At 40.5% G+C, this 15,971-nt stretch overlaps 1 protein-coding gene across 1 annotated transcript in view; it reads right to left on the bottom strand.

The window, feature by feature from the left end:
* LOC115056146 (neural-cadherin-like) overlaps positions 1-15,971 on the bottom strand; it is a 77,123-nt gene that overhangs the window by 1,679 nt on the left and 59,473 nt on the right. Inside the window, exons 28-33 of the mRNA XM_029522408.1 lie at positions 13,636-13,759; positions 11,806-11,989; positions 11,349-11,515; positions 8,730-8,994; positions 7,865-8,048; positions 5,447-5,694 (exon numbers count right to left, since the gene is read on the bottom strand). Coding sequence (XP_029378268.1) covers positions 5,447-5,694; positions 7,865-8,048; positions 8,730-8,994; positions 11,349-11,515; positions 11,806-11,989; positions 13,636-13,759 — 1,172 coding nt within the window. The remainder of the gene's footprint in view (positions 1-5,446; positions 5,695-7,864; positions 8,049-8,729; positions 8,995-11,348; positions 11,516-11,805; positions 11,990-13,635; positions 13,760-15,971) is intronic.

The raw sequence follows: 15,971 nt of genomic DNA, 5'->3' as shown, positions 1-15,971 counted from the left end.
GGAGGCAGCACCTTTCCACCTATTCCCTCTGATGTTTTCTATCTCAGCAAAGACCGCAGCTCCTTGGAAACCTATTAACTGAATTTGTACTCCTCCCAACTTAAACTCAAAGCCTCAGTGGCTCAGCTGAACGAATGCTGCAGGAACTGAGCAGGAAAGGTCCCACAGCATACACATCAATCACAGCTATTGTGTACTGAATTATACAACATGCTGGACTGACCTTTAAAGTCCATTAATCTCAACCAGTATTTTTCTCCCATCTGCCATCCCTCTCTCTTTTTCTCTTGCTCACTATCTGTTTTTACACGTTCAGACCGATTTCGTTCGCTTTTTTTTGTATCTCTGTAATTGTTTTTGTGTGTGTATGCCTCTACATTAGAATTTCCTTTTGTCTCTCCCCATGTCTTCTCACTCATTAAGGCTTCGCTGTTACTATTTTTCAGCCCCACTCTGGCCTCTGGTTGGCCTCCACTTTTATCTCGCATACTAGATGGAATCCATTTCAACTAGAGTAGTTTATATGGTGCGTGTTATGTGTTAAGTATCGGTTTAATTGGAAATCTTCAGAGAAATGCAGGGTAATCACATTAGTCTGGATTTTTAAAGTAATTGCTTCGAAAGCAAAGAATGCACCAACAGCTCTTTTGGGTCACACTAAGAGTCGGGTACCCATAAACAAGGACAGACAAACAACTCCCAGAGAGTTACTCCCTGCTAAAAAAAATAATAAAAAAGTAAAAAAAAAACAAAAAAAACATCTCGATTAAAACTCATCATCTTTATTTATTCAGTGGAGTGTCCTTTAGTAACTGAGCTTCTACACTTCTCGATTTCTATGCTGACCTCATAGCAGCCCGAAACAAAGAGATTGTAAGCTTCCCCTTCGCTCCTCAGTATGGGGTGGACAGGAGAGCTGTATTGATCAACTGACCCAGCTCCTTCAGCGCTGCGTCCAAAGCAGCCTTGCAGAAAACACCAGAATCTCAATGAGGCTCAGCACCAAACACGCGCCAAACAGCATCCTCACCTCCAGAATTACCAGCTGCCTGCAGGCCTGCGCTCACCTCAGCCCTCGACATCACCTGAGCCGATATAAAACACATCTCTATAGGTGAGGAGCTCAATACACAACCACTAATACCGGACGCACACATAATTAGGCACACAGTTGCTCACAAACTCTGATTGTTTTGGCTTCTACACTTGGAGCCACTACTGGCTGGAGTTTGGCGTGCGTTTGTGCATACGTGTGTGTGTCTATGGGCGTCTGAAGCAATGTTTCAGTGAGATCGATATCACCCAGGGTGAGGGAGAGCAAACCTCACAGTCATTCATCAATCCATAATGCTGCTGCCTCTTTGCCCTTTAACTGTTACTATGACCAGAGTATTATGATGTTAGCCTGGAGTGGACTGTGCATTATGAATGAGTAAACAACATCAGTTTGATCAAAACACTTAACCCCATCATTTGGAGCTCCAGTCTGAGCTAAATGAGAAAAAAAATGAGACGGATGAAACATCAAGGGAAGATACAGGAGGGAAAGTGACAGGGGAGCAGGCGGAAATGAGACAGGTGAGAGATGAGGAAGAGTTGAAAAAAAAAATCATTTATTTATGAATCACTCAGGGAATAAAAGGAATAGGCACTTTACGCAATTGCTTGGCATCTAGAAACCCATATGGGGGGCTAATTCCTTCCATTCTTCAAAAAGCGAATGTCAGATTTGATGCTGAACTAATGAGGCTTGGTCAGATATCAGCTCATCTGGCTGAGTCAATAGCTCAGACCGAACTCATATTCTAGTAGGCGTGTGATGGCTTATGTAAAACTTAATAATGGATGATCATTTTAACTTTTAATGCATGTTGAGGCAGAGGAAGAGTCCCCCTTTAATTTAGCGCTCAGCAGACAGCAGCTTTGCTCTGTGCAGCGAGTGTACAGAGTGTGCGTGTGTATTTATGGCAGTGTTTCCTGTGGTGATGGGGGTTATCACTGAAGAACTGCATCCTGTATTACTCAATGCTCATTAAATGTAACCGCTGAACTCATTTTACTTCTGTATCCAGGACCGTTGCCTTACCTGATGCCTTGAAATCGAACCGAACTTTCTTTATGTTTGAGCTTGAAAATGATTTATTCATCCTATTTTATTTAAATAAACCACGCACAGGTGTAAAGCCACCAAAAGAGCACTCCAGTGAATGTGAATAATGGAGGGCAGTGAGTGATTCTGGTTGAGGTGAGAGGTTTGAGCCTTGAATGTAAATGCCTCATCAGCAAGAGTGGGCAAGTTACTTAAGATGGGCCGCACTGTCTTATAGTTGGCATGCAGGCAACACATGGATTTTCATGAATGATGCCAAGGCCACACTTTATTATCTTTGAATTCATTATCAAATATTGAAGACTGTTTTTTACGTTTCACTCTCAAGTGTCAGAATAACTGATGTCCCAATACTAGCCACATGCCCTGGAGGGAATGGTGAGTCAGTTATAAAGGCAGGGACAGTGTATTGAATCGGCCAAGCGTTTTATAAGGCTGCCTCTGACAGAAAGACTCATAAACAGTGATGTGGACTACAGGCGTGAGTGGTAGCGGTTGCAACAACATACAAGCCACTCACACACACCCTTGTGGCTCTATGTTTGTGAAGAGAAGAAAAATCAAATTTCCTCAGCTACAATCCCTGAAACTAACTCAATTAAAGCACCTCTTTCCTGAGCCTTAACAATGAATCAAAGGGATAGTTCGTCTTTATGATGCAGGGATGCTGTTTTTCTGAAGCCAGATCAGAGGTTCACGTGTAAGGAACAGAAACTGAGCCGATCAAAAGAGCGACAGAAAAATCTATCAGCTATTCATCATTTTTCCCAAACACTATGTATACAGCCAAATGTAAATAATCTCTGTTCCCCTGATTTATTGTGTATTTTGTTTTCTTCTCCCTTCTTTTTACCCTTGCACCAGCCTTTTGGACCCAAATTAATAGGTTTGCTTTGTTTTTTACTCTGCTGCGGTAAAATGCCATTTTCTCACTGTGACACAATTGAAAGAATTTGAATTTAAAAAGACCATATGAGCAGTTTTTTTTGGTCTTCTCAGTAATTTACTACGGTAAAGTGGATATTTGGGCTGCTTTCGCCATCTTCTCCCAGGTTGCTAAGTGAATCATTGCTGGAAAACCATGTATATTAATCAAATATTGTTATTAGTTGCAAATATAATCAGGTCTTAGCTTTTAACAAATAATTTCATCAATTCAAAGTTCTCCATCTGAAAATATCACTTCTGGTGTTCCTCTGGGTTATGTTTTTGAATCTCAAAATATGCTCTGTCTACATAAAAATCAAAGACAATCTGCTTCAAACAGCTGCATACTTGGTAAAATGCCATACATGTACTCATATTTTTCTCACTGAAATAACGCTAAGCACCCAGGCACCAATACGCCAGTTATAAACTTATATAATTTATTCAAGTTCAAAGTTTAGTACCAGGTCTCTAAACAGACACTAAGAAGAGACCACATCACCGACATCTTATACTTATTGATTTCCAGATTCTCCTTCTCACCTACAAAGCAATCAATGCTCGGGCTCTGGTGTACATTTCTGAACATATGACCTCTTATATGTCAGAGTGCAGCCTCATCCGATAAGTCCAAGTCTTAAAAGAGAGATTTTTTTTTTTTCTTTTTTCTGTGAAGGTCCTCAAATTCCCCCACCTAAAGCATACTTACTCAACTTTGTTAGTAAGAATTTACTCACAACTTAAGTAATAAATTATACTTACTTAAATGTTTCAAAATGAAATGTGTTTGGGAAGTAAATGATCAACCACGTCAGAGACTGAGAAACACATCACAGATTAATAAAAGCCACCCAGAGGAAGTTACATCCTAACAAATGTTCACTTTTCTGATCTAAGGTCACTACTTAGATACAGTTTGACAAATATTGAGGAATTATATGACCATTTATCTGAACTACTTACGGTCATCTAAAACTGTCAAGATCCACCAGATTATTTGAGGCGTGCATGGTTTCCAAATACATTTAGTATTGAAATATGACATTTTGGATATCCTGTATGTGTGATTTGATGGTATGAAGGCCAACAAAGAAAATAATAAGTTGTGTGCAATTCAGAAATTTTAGAATGTTTTTTTTTCTTTCTTTCTTTCTTTCTTAGGAAAAATTCAAAGCATTTAAATATAAGAACCACTTTCACATGTGGTGCTTTTATTTTGAAACCCCACTGCTGTGGGCAACCAGCAGTAGGTTTTTTTTTTTTCGTCAGAGGACGTGAACAATCTGCAGCCATATTTTTAGAGCAATCATGCCTTTACATCTTAAAATACACAATGAACACAATTGTCTCGCAAAACTGCAAGTGTGAGCAGACAAAGTCGGTGACGATACTTCAGATGTTTTTGCATCTTGAATGTCGACACAAATTTGTATTTATAAATGAGCCTGCTGTCCACTATCTGCTTCTTTTTTATATCCTGACTAGCCACAAGAATCTTTTCCGATGTATCTCCACTTAACATTTATTACACTGTCAAATCTAAACCAACCTAACTATTCCTTTCTACATATCATACAATCCCATGATTATAAATAATTTTAACCCCCTTTCATTAAAAGTCATTTTAAAATGTCATGTTTGACCTAATTGTGACCCTCGGTTGGAATTCACCTCAAATGAATATGATTCATACATGAGGTTTTCCCTGGCAATAGTACTTTATATTAAATTAAAGTGTAAAATATGGACACATTCTGGTTAACTTGTGAGCGCATAATCTGTACACAAAAGTGAGGAGGCAAAAAAAAAAAGACATCAAGGTTGGTGGTATATTAAATAAGTTGTACAAATAAAAGTAAGGCTGAGAGTGAAATTGAGTTCTGAAGTCAGAGTGTAACATCGGAAAAGACACAGAAGAGATGAGAAATGTAGAAAAATACAAAGAAATTCCACGACGCCCTGAAGACATTTACAGCTTCTCTGTAAAACACAAAGTTAAAGTGCACAGTATTTCCCTCCATGCTTCTCCTTCCATGCATTTATTCTTTTCATGTTTCCAACCTTCATGAGCTGATGGAAACGTGAAACCTTCTGCACGGAAAAAACACATCCTGGCACAACTCAAGAGATCAATAAAGCCACAGGATACGCATGTGAATAGATTTCACAGACTCAAACAGGGGAGGAAAAAATATAAAACAAGAGATGGTACAGATATAAATAGAAAACACCATGTAAAAATTATACCATGAAAATGACCACTAACAGAAATGCAACAAAATGGAAGTCAGTGTATTAGAGATGAGAAGGAAAGACAAAAAGATACAACGACGCATTACAAAAAGTGTGAAATACGACAATGACAGTGTTGTTACCACAGATAAAAGAGAACATAGTCGACATAGCTACCTAAGAAGGCCATGACACAGATGCTGATAGCGAACATGGAGCTGAGGCTGAGGCTGTTGCTGTCCTCGTGGAACATGGCGAGTGTCACCTCGCAGTGTCGGCCCCGGTAGCCCTCGCTGCACTGACACGAGTAGCGGGACGGCGAGTGAGCCACACAGGTGCCATGGCGACATGGCCGGCTGGCACACAGTGTGTAGATGCACACTTTTCCCAAGGGGCTCTCTTTGGTAAGGTGGCCTGGAGGACACCTGTGGTGTAAGGCAAAGACAAGAGTTAGTGGGAAGATGTGGGATAAAAGGAAAGCTGAATTCTACGGAGGCATGAAATCTGCACTGATAGTGTAAAAATAAATCCTTCAGGAGTCACACATCTTCTATCATATACGTGCCCTTTGAAGGTTACAGAGAAACCAAGAAGCAAAGATTGGCTTTGCGGTGCTTGTCCCTCAGTATATTTGTACAAAATATCCCCTGAATATCATTCACCCTTGCCCCTGCTTCTCCCAGTGCTGTGTATCCTGAGGCTGTGCTGCAATCGCATAGTATGGATATGCAGCGGCAGCAGAAAAAGTCTTACACTGGCTTGGAGTGTTGAAATCACAGCCAGGAGACTTAGTGGCCCTGCAGAGTTTAAAGGGGTAGACGAGACTCTGACAGCTGCTGCTGTTATACGCCGTTCTCTCAGATTGACACTCTATTAGACACACAGTATATCAGAGCTGAACTCAGTCTAGCTGCCATCTGCTGGACACTTTGATTTCAAAGGTGCTGCAGGAAACTCAGCAGAGCATGAAAAACACTTGAATGCACAGACTGTGTGTGCTGGGTAGGGAGTGTATGATCTGCAAAAATGCATCATCTATATATGGATTCTTGTGTGTGTGTGTGTGTGTGTGTGTGTGTGTGTGTACTGGACTGCTTTACAATATAGAACAAATTAAAAAAACTCTGGGTACCAGCTCCTTTTTAAAAGACCCACTGCAAATGGTTCACAAGTTTTAAAGAATGAAAGCCCTTCTTGGTCTATAAATTGTTTGGAAATGCTTAATTACAGTCAATTCACGCAAAATTTCTCAATGCTGGTCAATGGTAAATATTTGTGTTTCATGCTTTCTAATAAGCCAACAGTGAATATGCAATAATACATGGAATTAACTATAGCAAACATTTCCAAATCTCCTAATTACACCACAGAAATAACATCTTTGAAAGTGGCATTGAACTATTTGAGCACACTATAGCCTACAATCACTTCAACTTTTAAGATGATACCAGCAAATGTATCAGCAAACCACTGCTTAATTACACATCCAGCAGCTACAGAGTGGCATTGTAATTAGTTTAGAGTTGTGTTTCTGGTCACCTGCTGGACGTAAAGTGCTCTGGTTTTGGTCTCTCCTAAGGGAAATATGTGGCTCTTTAGATGCCTAATTCTCCACTTCATTAACCAGCCTGTCAACTGTTTTCTGCAGCAGGTAGTATACAGCGGGCTTTTAGAGCATTTTCACTAAAAACAGCGACAGCTGTCACCAAAAATAAAAGTAAAAGCAAACAAAATTTGTAGCCAAACAGCTAGACAATGAGCTGAAACTCATTGTAAACCTCCATAAAGCCAAGGACACCTACAGATACAGGTGGTAATTCTGTCAGTGGGTAACTACGGCTCTGATTTTTATTAGCTTTTGTTGAAAATATTGTCGTTTAATTCATCCAGCCGCCACCCCCCCCTTCTTTTTTTTTTTTTTTCTAAGAAAAAAGCCTTTGTGGTTTTATTAGGTAGGACAGTTTGAAGAGTGAAAGGATATGGGGGACAGAGAGTGGTGAATGGCTTGCAGCAAATCACGCTGACCGGAAACGAACCAGTTTCGCTGAAAAGACCTTGGAGCTGTAGCGGCACCCTGATTCATCCTAAGTTTTTAATCAATTTTATCGTATTATTGGGCCCATATATTTTTCTATTAGAATAATTCTAAAAATGATGGTTATTAATAGCATTATTATTAGAAATATAGTAAAAGTGGGTGTCTATCTTTAACATATAATGTCTTTTTCAAGGTTGTTCCTTTGACACAATAATTTTGGATCCCTGCACAGTTGGACCAAAGGCCATTTGTTTTCATTACATCCTTTTTTGTCTCATGGTGGTTTACATTGAAGTGCTTATTGCCAGACCTTGTTTATACGTGACAAAGGATAATAACAAACCCCCTAAAGTGCAAGTGTACAGTTTTTCATGTCATTTTTTAGTACAATTTGAATATTTGGTCGCCAATTTTATCATAAGCATAGCTATGGGACGCTGTCCTTGTCTCTGGGTGACAATGATGTGATGTGTGTGTGCAAATATGTACAGAGCCTGCTGGCATCGGTTAAGACCTCATTAGCATCCTGGGTTATTTTTTGTGTATATTTACAGCACCTGCAGTCATGCTGTCTCCAGAGATCCACGCAGACCAAGGGAGGAGAGCAGTGATGCTTCCTGCAGGCGTCTGAAGGGCAGCCGACAGAGACTCCCTGTGAAGTGACCACCTGAAGTTCCTCTGAAGGCTGCTCTCTATCCAGGAGGATGGAGCGCCCGTTAAACCTCACATCTCGCAAACAGCCTAGTGGAGACGGAGAAGAGAGGAGATGGAGGGAGGGGGAAGAGAAAAGTTTGCAGAGTTTACAATGAGTTTACAATGGCAACCTGAAACACCCATCCTCGGGCAAAATCTTTTATGCGCTCACATTTACACCTCGGCAGGAGTGTAAACTCAGATACACAAACACATACACATTGAAACATAAACTGACTCACTGACACACCTGCAGCCCAACATTCACTCTCATGCACACAAATACATAAACAGCCTGAGGCTAAGCTGTCAGCATGGACCTCTGTATTTTCACTGGATATTTTCTCTGCTGCTTAATTTGCTCACTGTGTGGGAAGCATGGGGTCTAACACATCATTTAAATAGCGATCAGAGTCACTGATTCAGATTCTCTCATCTGCTTCAAACTAAGGGATCAAAATACCTTTGGGCCAGGTTGTAAAATGCAGAAGCACCAGTAAGTGGCAAAGATAAAACTCTCTCTTTTATGTGCCCATTAAAAGAGATATACTTGTGCATTCTTTTGGGTATGTTTTTACCAATTAATCAATTCGCAAATTGGCTTGTTAATTCATTCATCAGTTATCACTTGACTTTTCCACTTAGCTAACAATTCATCCATTCACTCATTTATCTTACCCTACATTCATTCAGCCTCATTCTTTCAAAGCAGATAAGCAGCCAACCCACCAAGGAAGCTCCGGTTGTTTCCAGAGGGAAAAGAGTTTCCAATCATCACCGCTGAGGGGTCAATAATGATTTCTTGACTCTGTCCAGGTGAGGCTGTGACCTCTCGGCGCCCTCCCCCTCCGTCCAGACGCAAGGTGAACTCTCTGCCATACCGGTCCAGTTCCACCTCATGCCAATCTCCATCATCGACGTGATAGTAGGGCAGTGTGATGTTGTAATCCCCATCGCCGAGGTTAAAAAAAACTGCCAGCAGACCCTGAGTTACCTGGAACACGCAGCAGTACATCACTAGATGGAGATTTGAACATTCAGACAGAAGGAGCGTAAACAGTGTAATCTTTTGGTTGGGCTTCAAATTCATGCAAATTATGATGACTAGATTATTTCACATTGCTCTCAAACAAGCTGAATTAATAGCCATGGAATTAATTTGGCATTAGCTGAATTAATAGTGTAGTGTCAGTTCAAGGCTTGGTTCAATTTTCTCTGACACGTATGCTATCCTGACAAACATGGACTGAAGCCATGTTGTGCTGTGTTGATGGGGGGAAAAAGAAATCATTGGCAGAACAACGTTATAAGAAGGAGGGCAGACAAAAAGGAAAGAAAGAAGCTGAGATTGGACTGGGAAAGAAATCTGTCGTTTAAACAACTATCCAGACAAGACTCTCTGTGGTGTGATCCTGCCAGAAAAAGGGTATTAAAAAAAAAATCTGTGGTAGAAAAGATTTCAGCCATAATGCAGCCATGACGCTTCACTGCACTGGTGTACAGATCATCACTTGGCAGAAGCCAGAGTCATCCCAAAGGGAAGGTATACAAGAAACAACAATTATCTTCAGCAGTTAAGGATGAGCGAACACAATGCACTTAACCAATAAGGGGCTCCCATAACTGCAGCTTGTACATGTCCAAGGCTTAATTGGAAACAGTGGGGCAAGATAATTCACATTCAAGCCGGCCTGCGTTAACTATTGCTCCCTCAGCATGGATGTCTCAAATGCGTCTCCCCCACTGGACGCACACAAATAGCAAGAGCTGACTGCGCTCTCCCCTCTGTCTCATCTTGCCCTCAAGTCCACAACAAAAAAGAACAAAGGACAAAAGACTCAATCAATACTCAGTAAAAAATCTGATTGTAGAAAGTTTTCTGCGTTGCCCGAAGAGATCTATGAATTTCTAAAGCTTTAATTTCTATAGAACTTTTCGAACTTTCTATCACATTTAATTAAAAAGAAAAATCATGAAACACTATGTTGTTGTTGTTTTTTTAAATATTACCTTTATTATTGAAGTGTGGCAGACCAAACACAGCATGTCAGTGACTCAGTTATATAAGTAATTTAGATAAACATTTTCTTTACACCAAACCCCTCAGAGAGTTGGATGCTGTTTATACCCTGATGGGCCCTGGTAACCTTTGTGTGAAAGTGTGTTTATTTATTCAGTGTGCACTCTATCCCATATCCACCCTCAAGAAAAAATAAATAAATAAATAAATAAATAAATAAATAAAAAAGGAACAGAGACAACACTTTAAATTAGTGCCTGTTGTCAGCAAACACACCAGGCTTGTGTTCAATTCTTTCTAAGAGCTTTGAGACAACCAGGCTGAGAATGCTTCACTGTGTTTCAGCAGACAGACATCAGATGTTTTATACAGTTCACCAATTCATCTCCATGGAGGGTTTCACAGGGAGGGGCTTCATAGCCCACACACAGTAACGTCTAAAGCCTTTTCCTTTTCCTGTCACTGTGCCCTCTGATAGGGGAAGACAATATTGTTTTTCCTCATGTTGTGTAAAGACCCATAGAAACAGAACAGACGAGGCTCATGCTGGAAATGATGCTGTCTAACAAATAGCAAATCAAACACGAAGACAAGGTGTTTTCAAAGACAGACCGCTGGTGTGGAATATCCCACATCAGAAAACGGGTTAACATCTGCCCTGTGCATTAGCCAAACGTAACAGAGCCATTTACTTCCAGCTGCTGTTCACACTTGACCTGTCACTCAGTGAGATAAAAGGCTTTGACTAGAAACACTGGCCTCATGTCCACTCAGGAATGTGTCAGGCAGGAGAAGTATGCTTATACGAAGATTTGTCAAAGTGAAGTGGACTTGGCTGCCGAAGAAACGCACCGTGAGAGCACCACTCCGCCTCAGTTTTGGCAAAGCGGGCAGCACGACTTTGAGCTCACCACTTGAAGCAAGCTGTGTCAAAACCCTAAAGTGCAGAGCAGATCTGACCTTCACTTAAGAGCAGTCACCCTTCAAAATAAAGTGCACACATTCACTGCCTTGTAATACTGAATTGTGCTTGAAACATTAATTGGAGAAAGAAATAACCTTGAATAAAGCAGATTTCATTTTGGAAATAACAGCCGCTCAATCGTAGTATCCTGCAGACTAACTAAAAGAACTTTTCGAGAACATACATATGTCATTCACCAGCCCCCTCAGTATCCACCCATATGTCTCCAACCCTGATATTATTCACTTTCAGCCTGACAAGCATTTGTAGCAATCATTGTCCGGGCCCTAATTATCATTTTAAGGCTCACAAACAAAGAAATCTGAGTTGTCAAGGTGGAAGGGAGTGACCGGACGTGACTAACCTCTAAACGTAGGTATTCATTCTGCTCCAGGGAGAGCAGACTGAGGATGACACCGGCAACTGAACGTGTCCGGACTCCAACCTGGACTCTCATCTGTCGCGCAGGAATGGACCACGAGAGCTGGAACTGAATGTGGCTCCGGCCGTCAAAGGAGAACTCTGGAGCCACTTGTCAATCAAAACCCACAAAGGCAGACTTGTTCAATTAATTCAGCTGTCATATGGGAAATACATCAGCATATCAGAGCGGGGGCGTGCTGCGGTGCTGAGGTGCTTTATGTAAGACGAGGTTATCTTCCTACGGCAGCAAAGTGACATTTTGGAACACAGAATTTCCGACATCACCTATTTGGTCGGTACACTCTGTGAAGCTTTAAAATCCTTTCTCCACAGAGAGCTCCCTGTACTTTCCTTCCAAACCTCACGGTCCTCAATTAACAGCAATTTTATATGCTCACCCTGGTCACACCGTTGGCCCGTGTACCCTGATTCACATCGGCAGCTGTAGGACCCCCACTCGCTGTGACAGTGACCCTTCTTGCCACAGGAGGGAAGCTGCTCCATGTTGGTGCACTGGTCATCAATAAGAGAGCAGCCTGGCACAGTGTTGGAGGATTCAGCTGGGAAACCAAGGTCATACAACTAAGAAGAAGAAGGAGTAGAAAATATGAAAAAGAGAAGAAAAAAAATCATCAACGGGAGGAAAATTAAAGGGTGGATGTCTTTGACCTTGCAATCATAGTAAATGAGTGAAAAGACATATGATTATAGGTTGATCATCACACCTCATGATTAAATGTAAGATCATGTAAATTGAAATGTGATTGCAGTTTGCACTGTATGTTTTCTGAGAAGCAGTATTTTTGTAATATCATTATTATTTCTTAAGATGAGCATAAAATCAATTTTCATTGATCCCTTGCTGGGAGGTGTGAGTATAAAAAAGAAGAGCAAAATAAGTGATGTAACCTCAACAAACTAGGAAAAAAAACAACTAAGTACACCCTGAGAGTTGAAAAACACATAATAACAAAAGAAATCGTCCCAACATAATTTAGGTGTAATAAAAAGATGAAAATGGTATTGAACAGTCAGTTAGTTGCCTTGTCGCTGCAGACAGCAGCATTAGCAGCATAAAAATAAAGTTGTTGCACTCACGATAGAAAGAGTGTGTCCATTTTTTTAGTGGAAAGATGCCAGTGCAGAATGCCACACACAATTTGCAAGTGCATTTAGCCAAGTGCTATGTGAGTGAACTGCACTTGAGTATTTTTTTTTTTTTTATTATATACCAATTTATGCCGCTTTGTTTTTAATTCATAACCTCTCAGACGAATATTCTGCTTTTCGATCGTTTCCCTTCTAACAGCTGTAGTCACTACTGATTGAGATAAAACCTTATTGCGTGTAATCATAGATTGCACATTATCTATTTACTATCATAGATTACACCACAGATTACAATATTTCAGTAGAATTAATTTTTGGTGATGCAATATGACTAAATAAAACTGTGGGTCCTGGTAATATTGTCTCATTCTATTTGATGGGATCCAAACATGAAGTATAACGTTGCCGTGGAATCGGGGCGTGGAGACGCACACACAAGAAAACGTGCACAATACACATTCCTGCCAATGGCTCCACAGCATTCTAAGCAATGTAATGCACCAACCAAGATACACGCAAGATAATGATCCAGTTAATGTAAACAAGGCAAAATAAAATTGGCTTTGGTTGGAAATACAAACAACGCCAAGGGGTTAGGGTTAAGGTCCAGGATGTCTCCACGGTGCATCTTTTCAGGGCAATTGTGGATGCGAGGATGTCATAATAATAATGTTTTTTGTCATACATACACATCTTACATAGTCATTTCTTTCACTTATTTAATAATTGAAATGCTTCTGCCACCACTGTGCTTTTTTTTTTTTTTTTTTTTTTTTAAATAAAAATCTGGAATAATCCTATTTGGCCAATTCCCAGGAGCTCCCCGTTGACTACAGACACACAGGCAGAGATAGTGGGAGGGAATTTGACCAGAATCAAAAGGAAAAGCGAGAAACATATGCATTGAGGTGAGATTTTCTAGTCTAGCCTTGAGGCCAAATTGACTTTTCTATTGAGGAGGAGTCATTTGGCATCTATGGGGCCCTTCTACAAATCAGGTAAAGAATAAAGGGATACAATAACGAAATCTATTCAGCTATAACTGGTCTTATAAATAACTCTCCTGGCAATGTGCATGTTGTAAATTCGAGTAAAGGCTTCCACCTTGCATACTATACCTTACTGTCCACAAGCAGATTTCTTATACAACCAGTGTAGTCTTTGTACTGCAGCTGTGGGTATTCATATGATGTGTTTCGACTGACTCCACCGAGCTGCAGCACATGGCTTCCATTCAGATACCTGTAAATGAAAAAGCAACTCTAAATTTACATGTAAACAGGGAAGAAGAAGGTGAGCAAAAGAAAAAAAGGGAACAAGCTGCATGTACAGAGCTCATGGTCACGATGTGAAACAGAAAGATCAATACAAAGAAACACCAAATGCAAGCCCTGAGAGGGAACACACACACATACACTATATAAACTGACAAGATGAAAATTCAGGGCTCCATTCTTTTCTTGCTGAGGCTGTCATCACTGTAACTGCTTTCTGACAAACAATATGACATCTTATTCTTTTTACCGTGTTTTAAAAATACATGCATGATGTGTTTGCCTGAAACGATCAAAACATAAACTGACCGACTCAGCACAGTAACTGTACGATTGTCTAGCTACCATATATTCTCTCTTCAGTGAAATACCTATTTGTGTTACCTAATAATTAGAAACTGAAACGGTGAATGAGTCTGGAGGGCATAGAGTGAAACGGTTGTTAAAGGTTCTTAAAATGTAAAACCCATTAAAATTAATAGCAGTGGTGGATTTTTAACCTTCATAAACTTAATTGCACAGCGAAACAACGAGCGCAGCAGCAGGTTAAGCTCACTGTGGGAAAAACAAAGAAAACCTGACTATTTGCAGAAACATTGTTGGAGAGGTTAGCTGGTATTTCAGGGATTATACCTAAGGATTTCATCAACATATTCTTCCCTCTAGAGAGGACAGCCTGGCACACAGGGAGACTGAGCACAGTGAGCCTAAAACAGTCTGAGTCAGTATCTGATTAGATTCTGATTAATTATGTACTCTGAAAAAAAAAAAAGAAAAAAAGCAATATTTAGTTTCAAAAGTCAGCGTCCTTGTCCTATTTGCAAGTTCTGCTAATTGTTACAAGAAACTACACCATAACTATAATTAAATCTTAATATTAATTTTAAAGCACACCTCTTAATCTTTCTGAACATAATTCAAAATAAACAGTCCATGATTCTGATCCATGTTATGTCAATCCTCCATCATTAACATGACTTAATAACACATTCCTTCAAACGCTGGCTAAATTAGCTGATGCAAATAGGAATGCAGCAATTATACTTAGCAATGTTACCAAGGAAATATTGCATGCAAGCACCTAATGGACAAAATTCAATATCCAGCTTCAAACTATTACTACCAGAGCACAACTCACAAATCCTTTCAACAACTCGAGAAATAAAGGACAGGAATTTGGAGACCTCAGGCTGGATGTGGGTGCTTACCTGCATTTTATTTCCAATATTTAAATCGATACCTGTCAGGATCCTTGTGTTTCCATGTTTTCCCTCCCCTTTTTGGGTTGTCTTGTTTGTGTGTCTGTGTGGGGCTGGGCGGAGCTAGAGTCACGAATCACCTGCACACCTGCCAGTCATCTGCAATCAAGCCACCTCCTCCCCTCTCTGGATAAAAGCCTGGTTCAGCACACCGCTCATTTCCAGGTTGTCTGCTTACCCATGCGGTACCACACCTTGGCTCCAGATGAGGTTTTTTTTGGGGTTTTTGTCAAGTTTAACCCAGCTCTCTTTTTGCCTTGAAGTCCCCAGTTCCTGTACTCCAGTTCTGCCTATGAATCTGGGACTCCTCCCTGCTCTGTCCAGTTCAGCCACCTGCCTTTGGAACGCTCACCTCTCGGACCCGGATCTGTTCAGCCGCAGCCCCGCTCACCCAGACAGCTACAGTAAGCCACTCACAAGAAAGACTTTGCATCCCAAGCCCTTTTTGTTAAATAAATCCACCGCCTTGTTGAGTCACGACAACAGGAGTTCTTTTGTCTGCATTATTCCACCCATTATGACAATACCTTAGTTCCACATGTCTGTGTACAAATAAACAACTTTGTTCATTTTTACCAACTTGCACACTGCTGCTGCTGTGACTGTTCTATCTTCGGGGGGCAAGGGCCATTTGGCCTTCATCCCTATGGGCCCTGCTTGTCTTTAGTTTGAAAAACTGTGAGCAGAAGAAAACCTCAGTAGATTAGTAGTTTGCTACACAACAGCAAAGCCCCAGACAGCTCTCTGGGGAATTTCCGAATCCCTGGTGGTTACATCCACCATATTTATATACCATATCAACCGTCTGCAAGTATTCCTCAAAATAAATGTGGTTTATTTATTATGTTCATTTGTAAAAATGCACTTTATTATTTGCATATTTACTTCAGATTTGAGATCGAGGCTCATTAGCTCCCTACA

This window comes from Echeneis naucrates, chromosome 16, assembly GCF_900963305.1.
Source record: "Echeneis naucrates chromosome 16, fEcheNa1.1, whole genome shotgun sequence".
Lineage (NCBI taxonomy): Eukaryota > Metazoa > Chordata > Actinopteri > Carangiformes > Echeneidae > Echeneis > Echeneis naucrates.
This window is presented reverse-complemented; position numbering and strand designations above follow the sequence as displayed.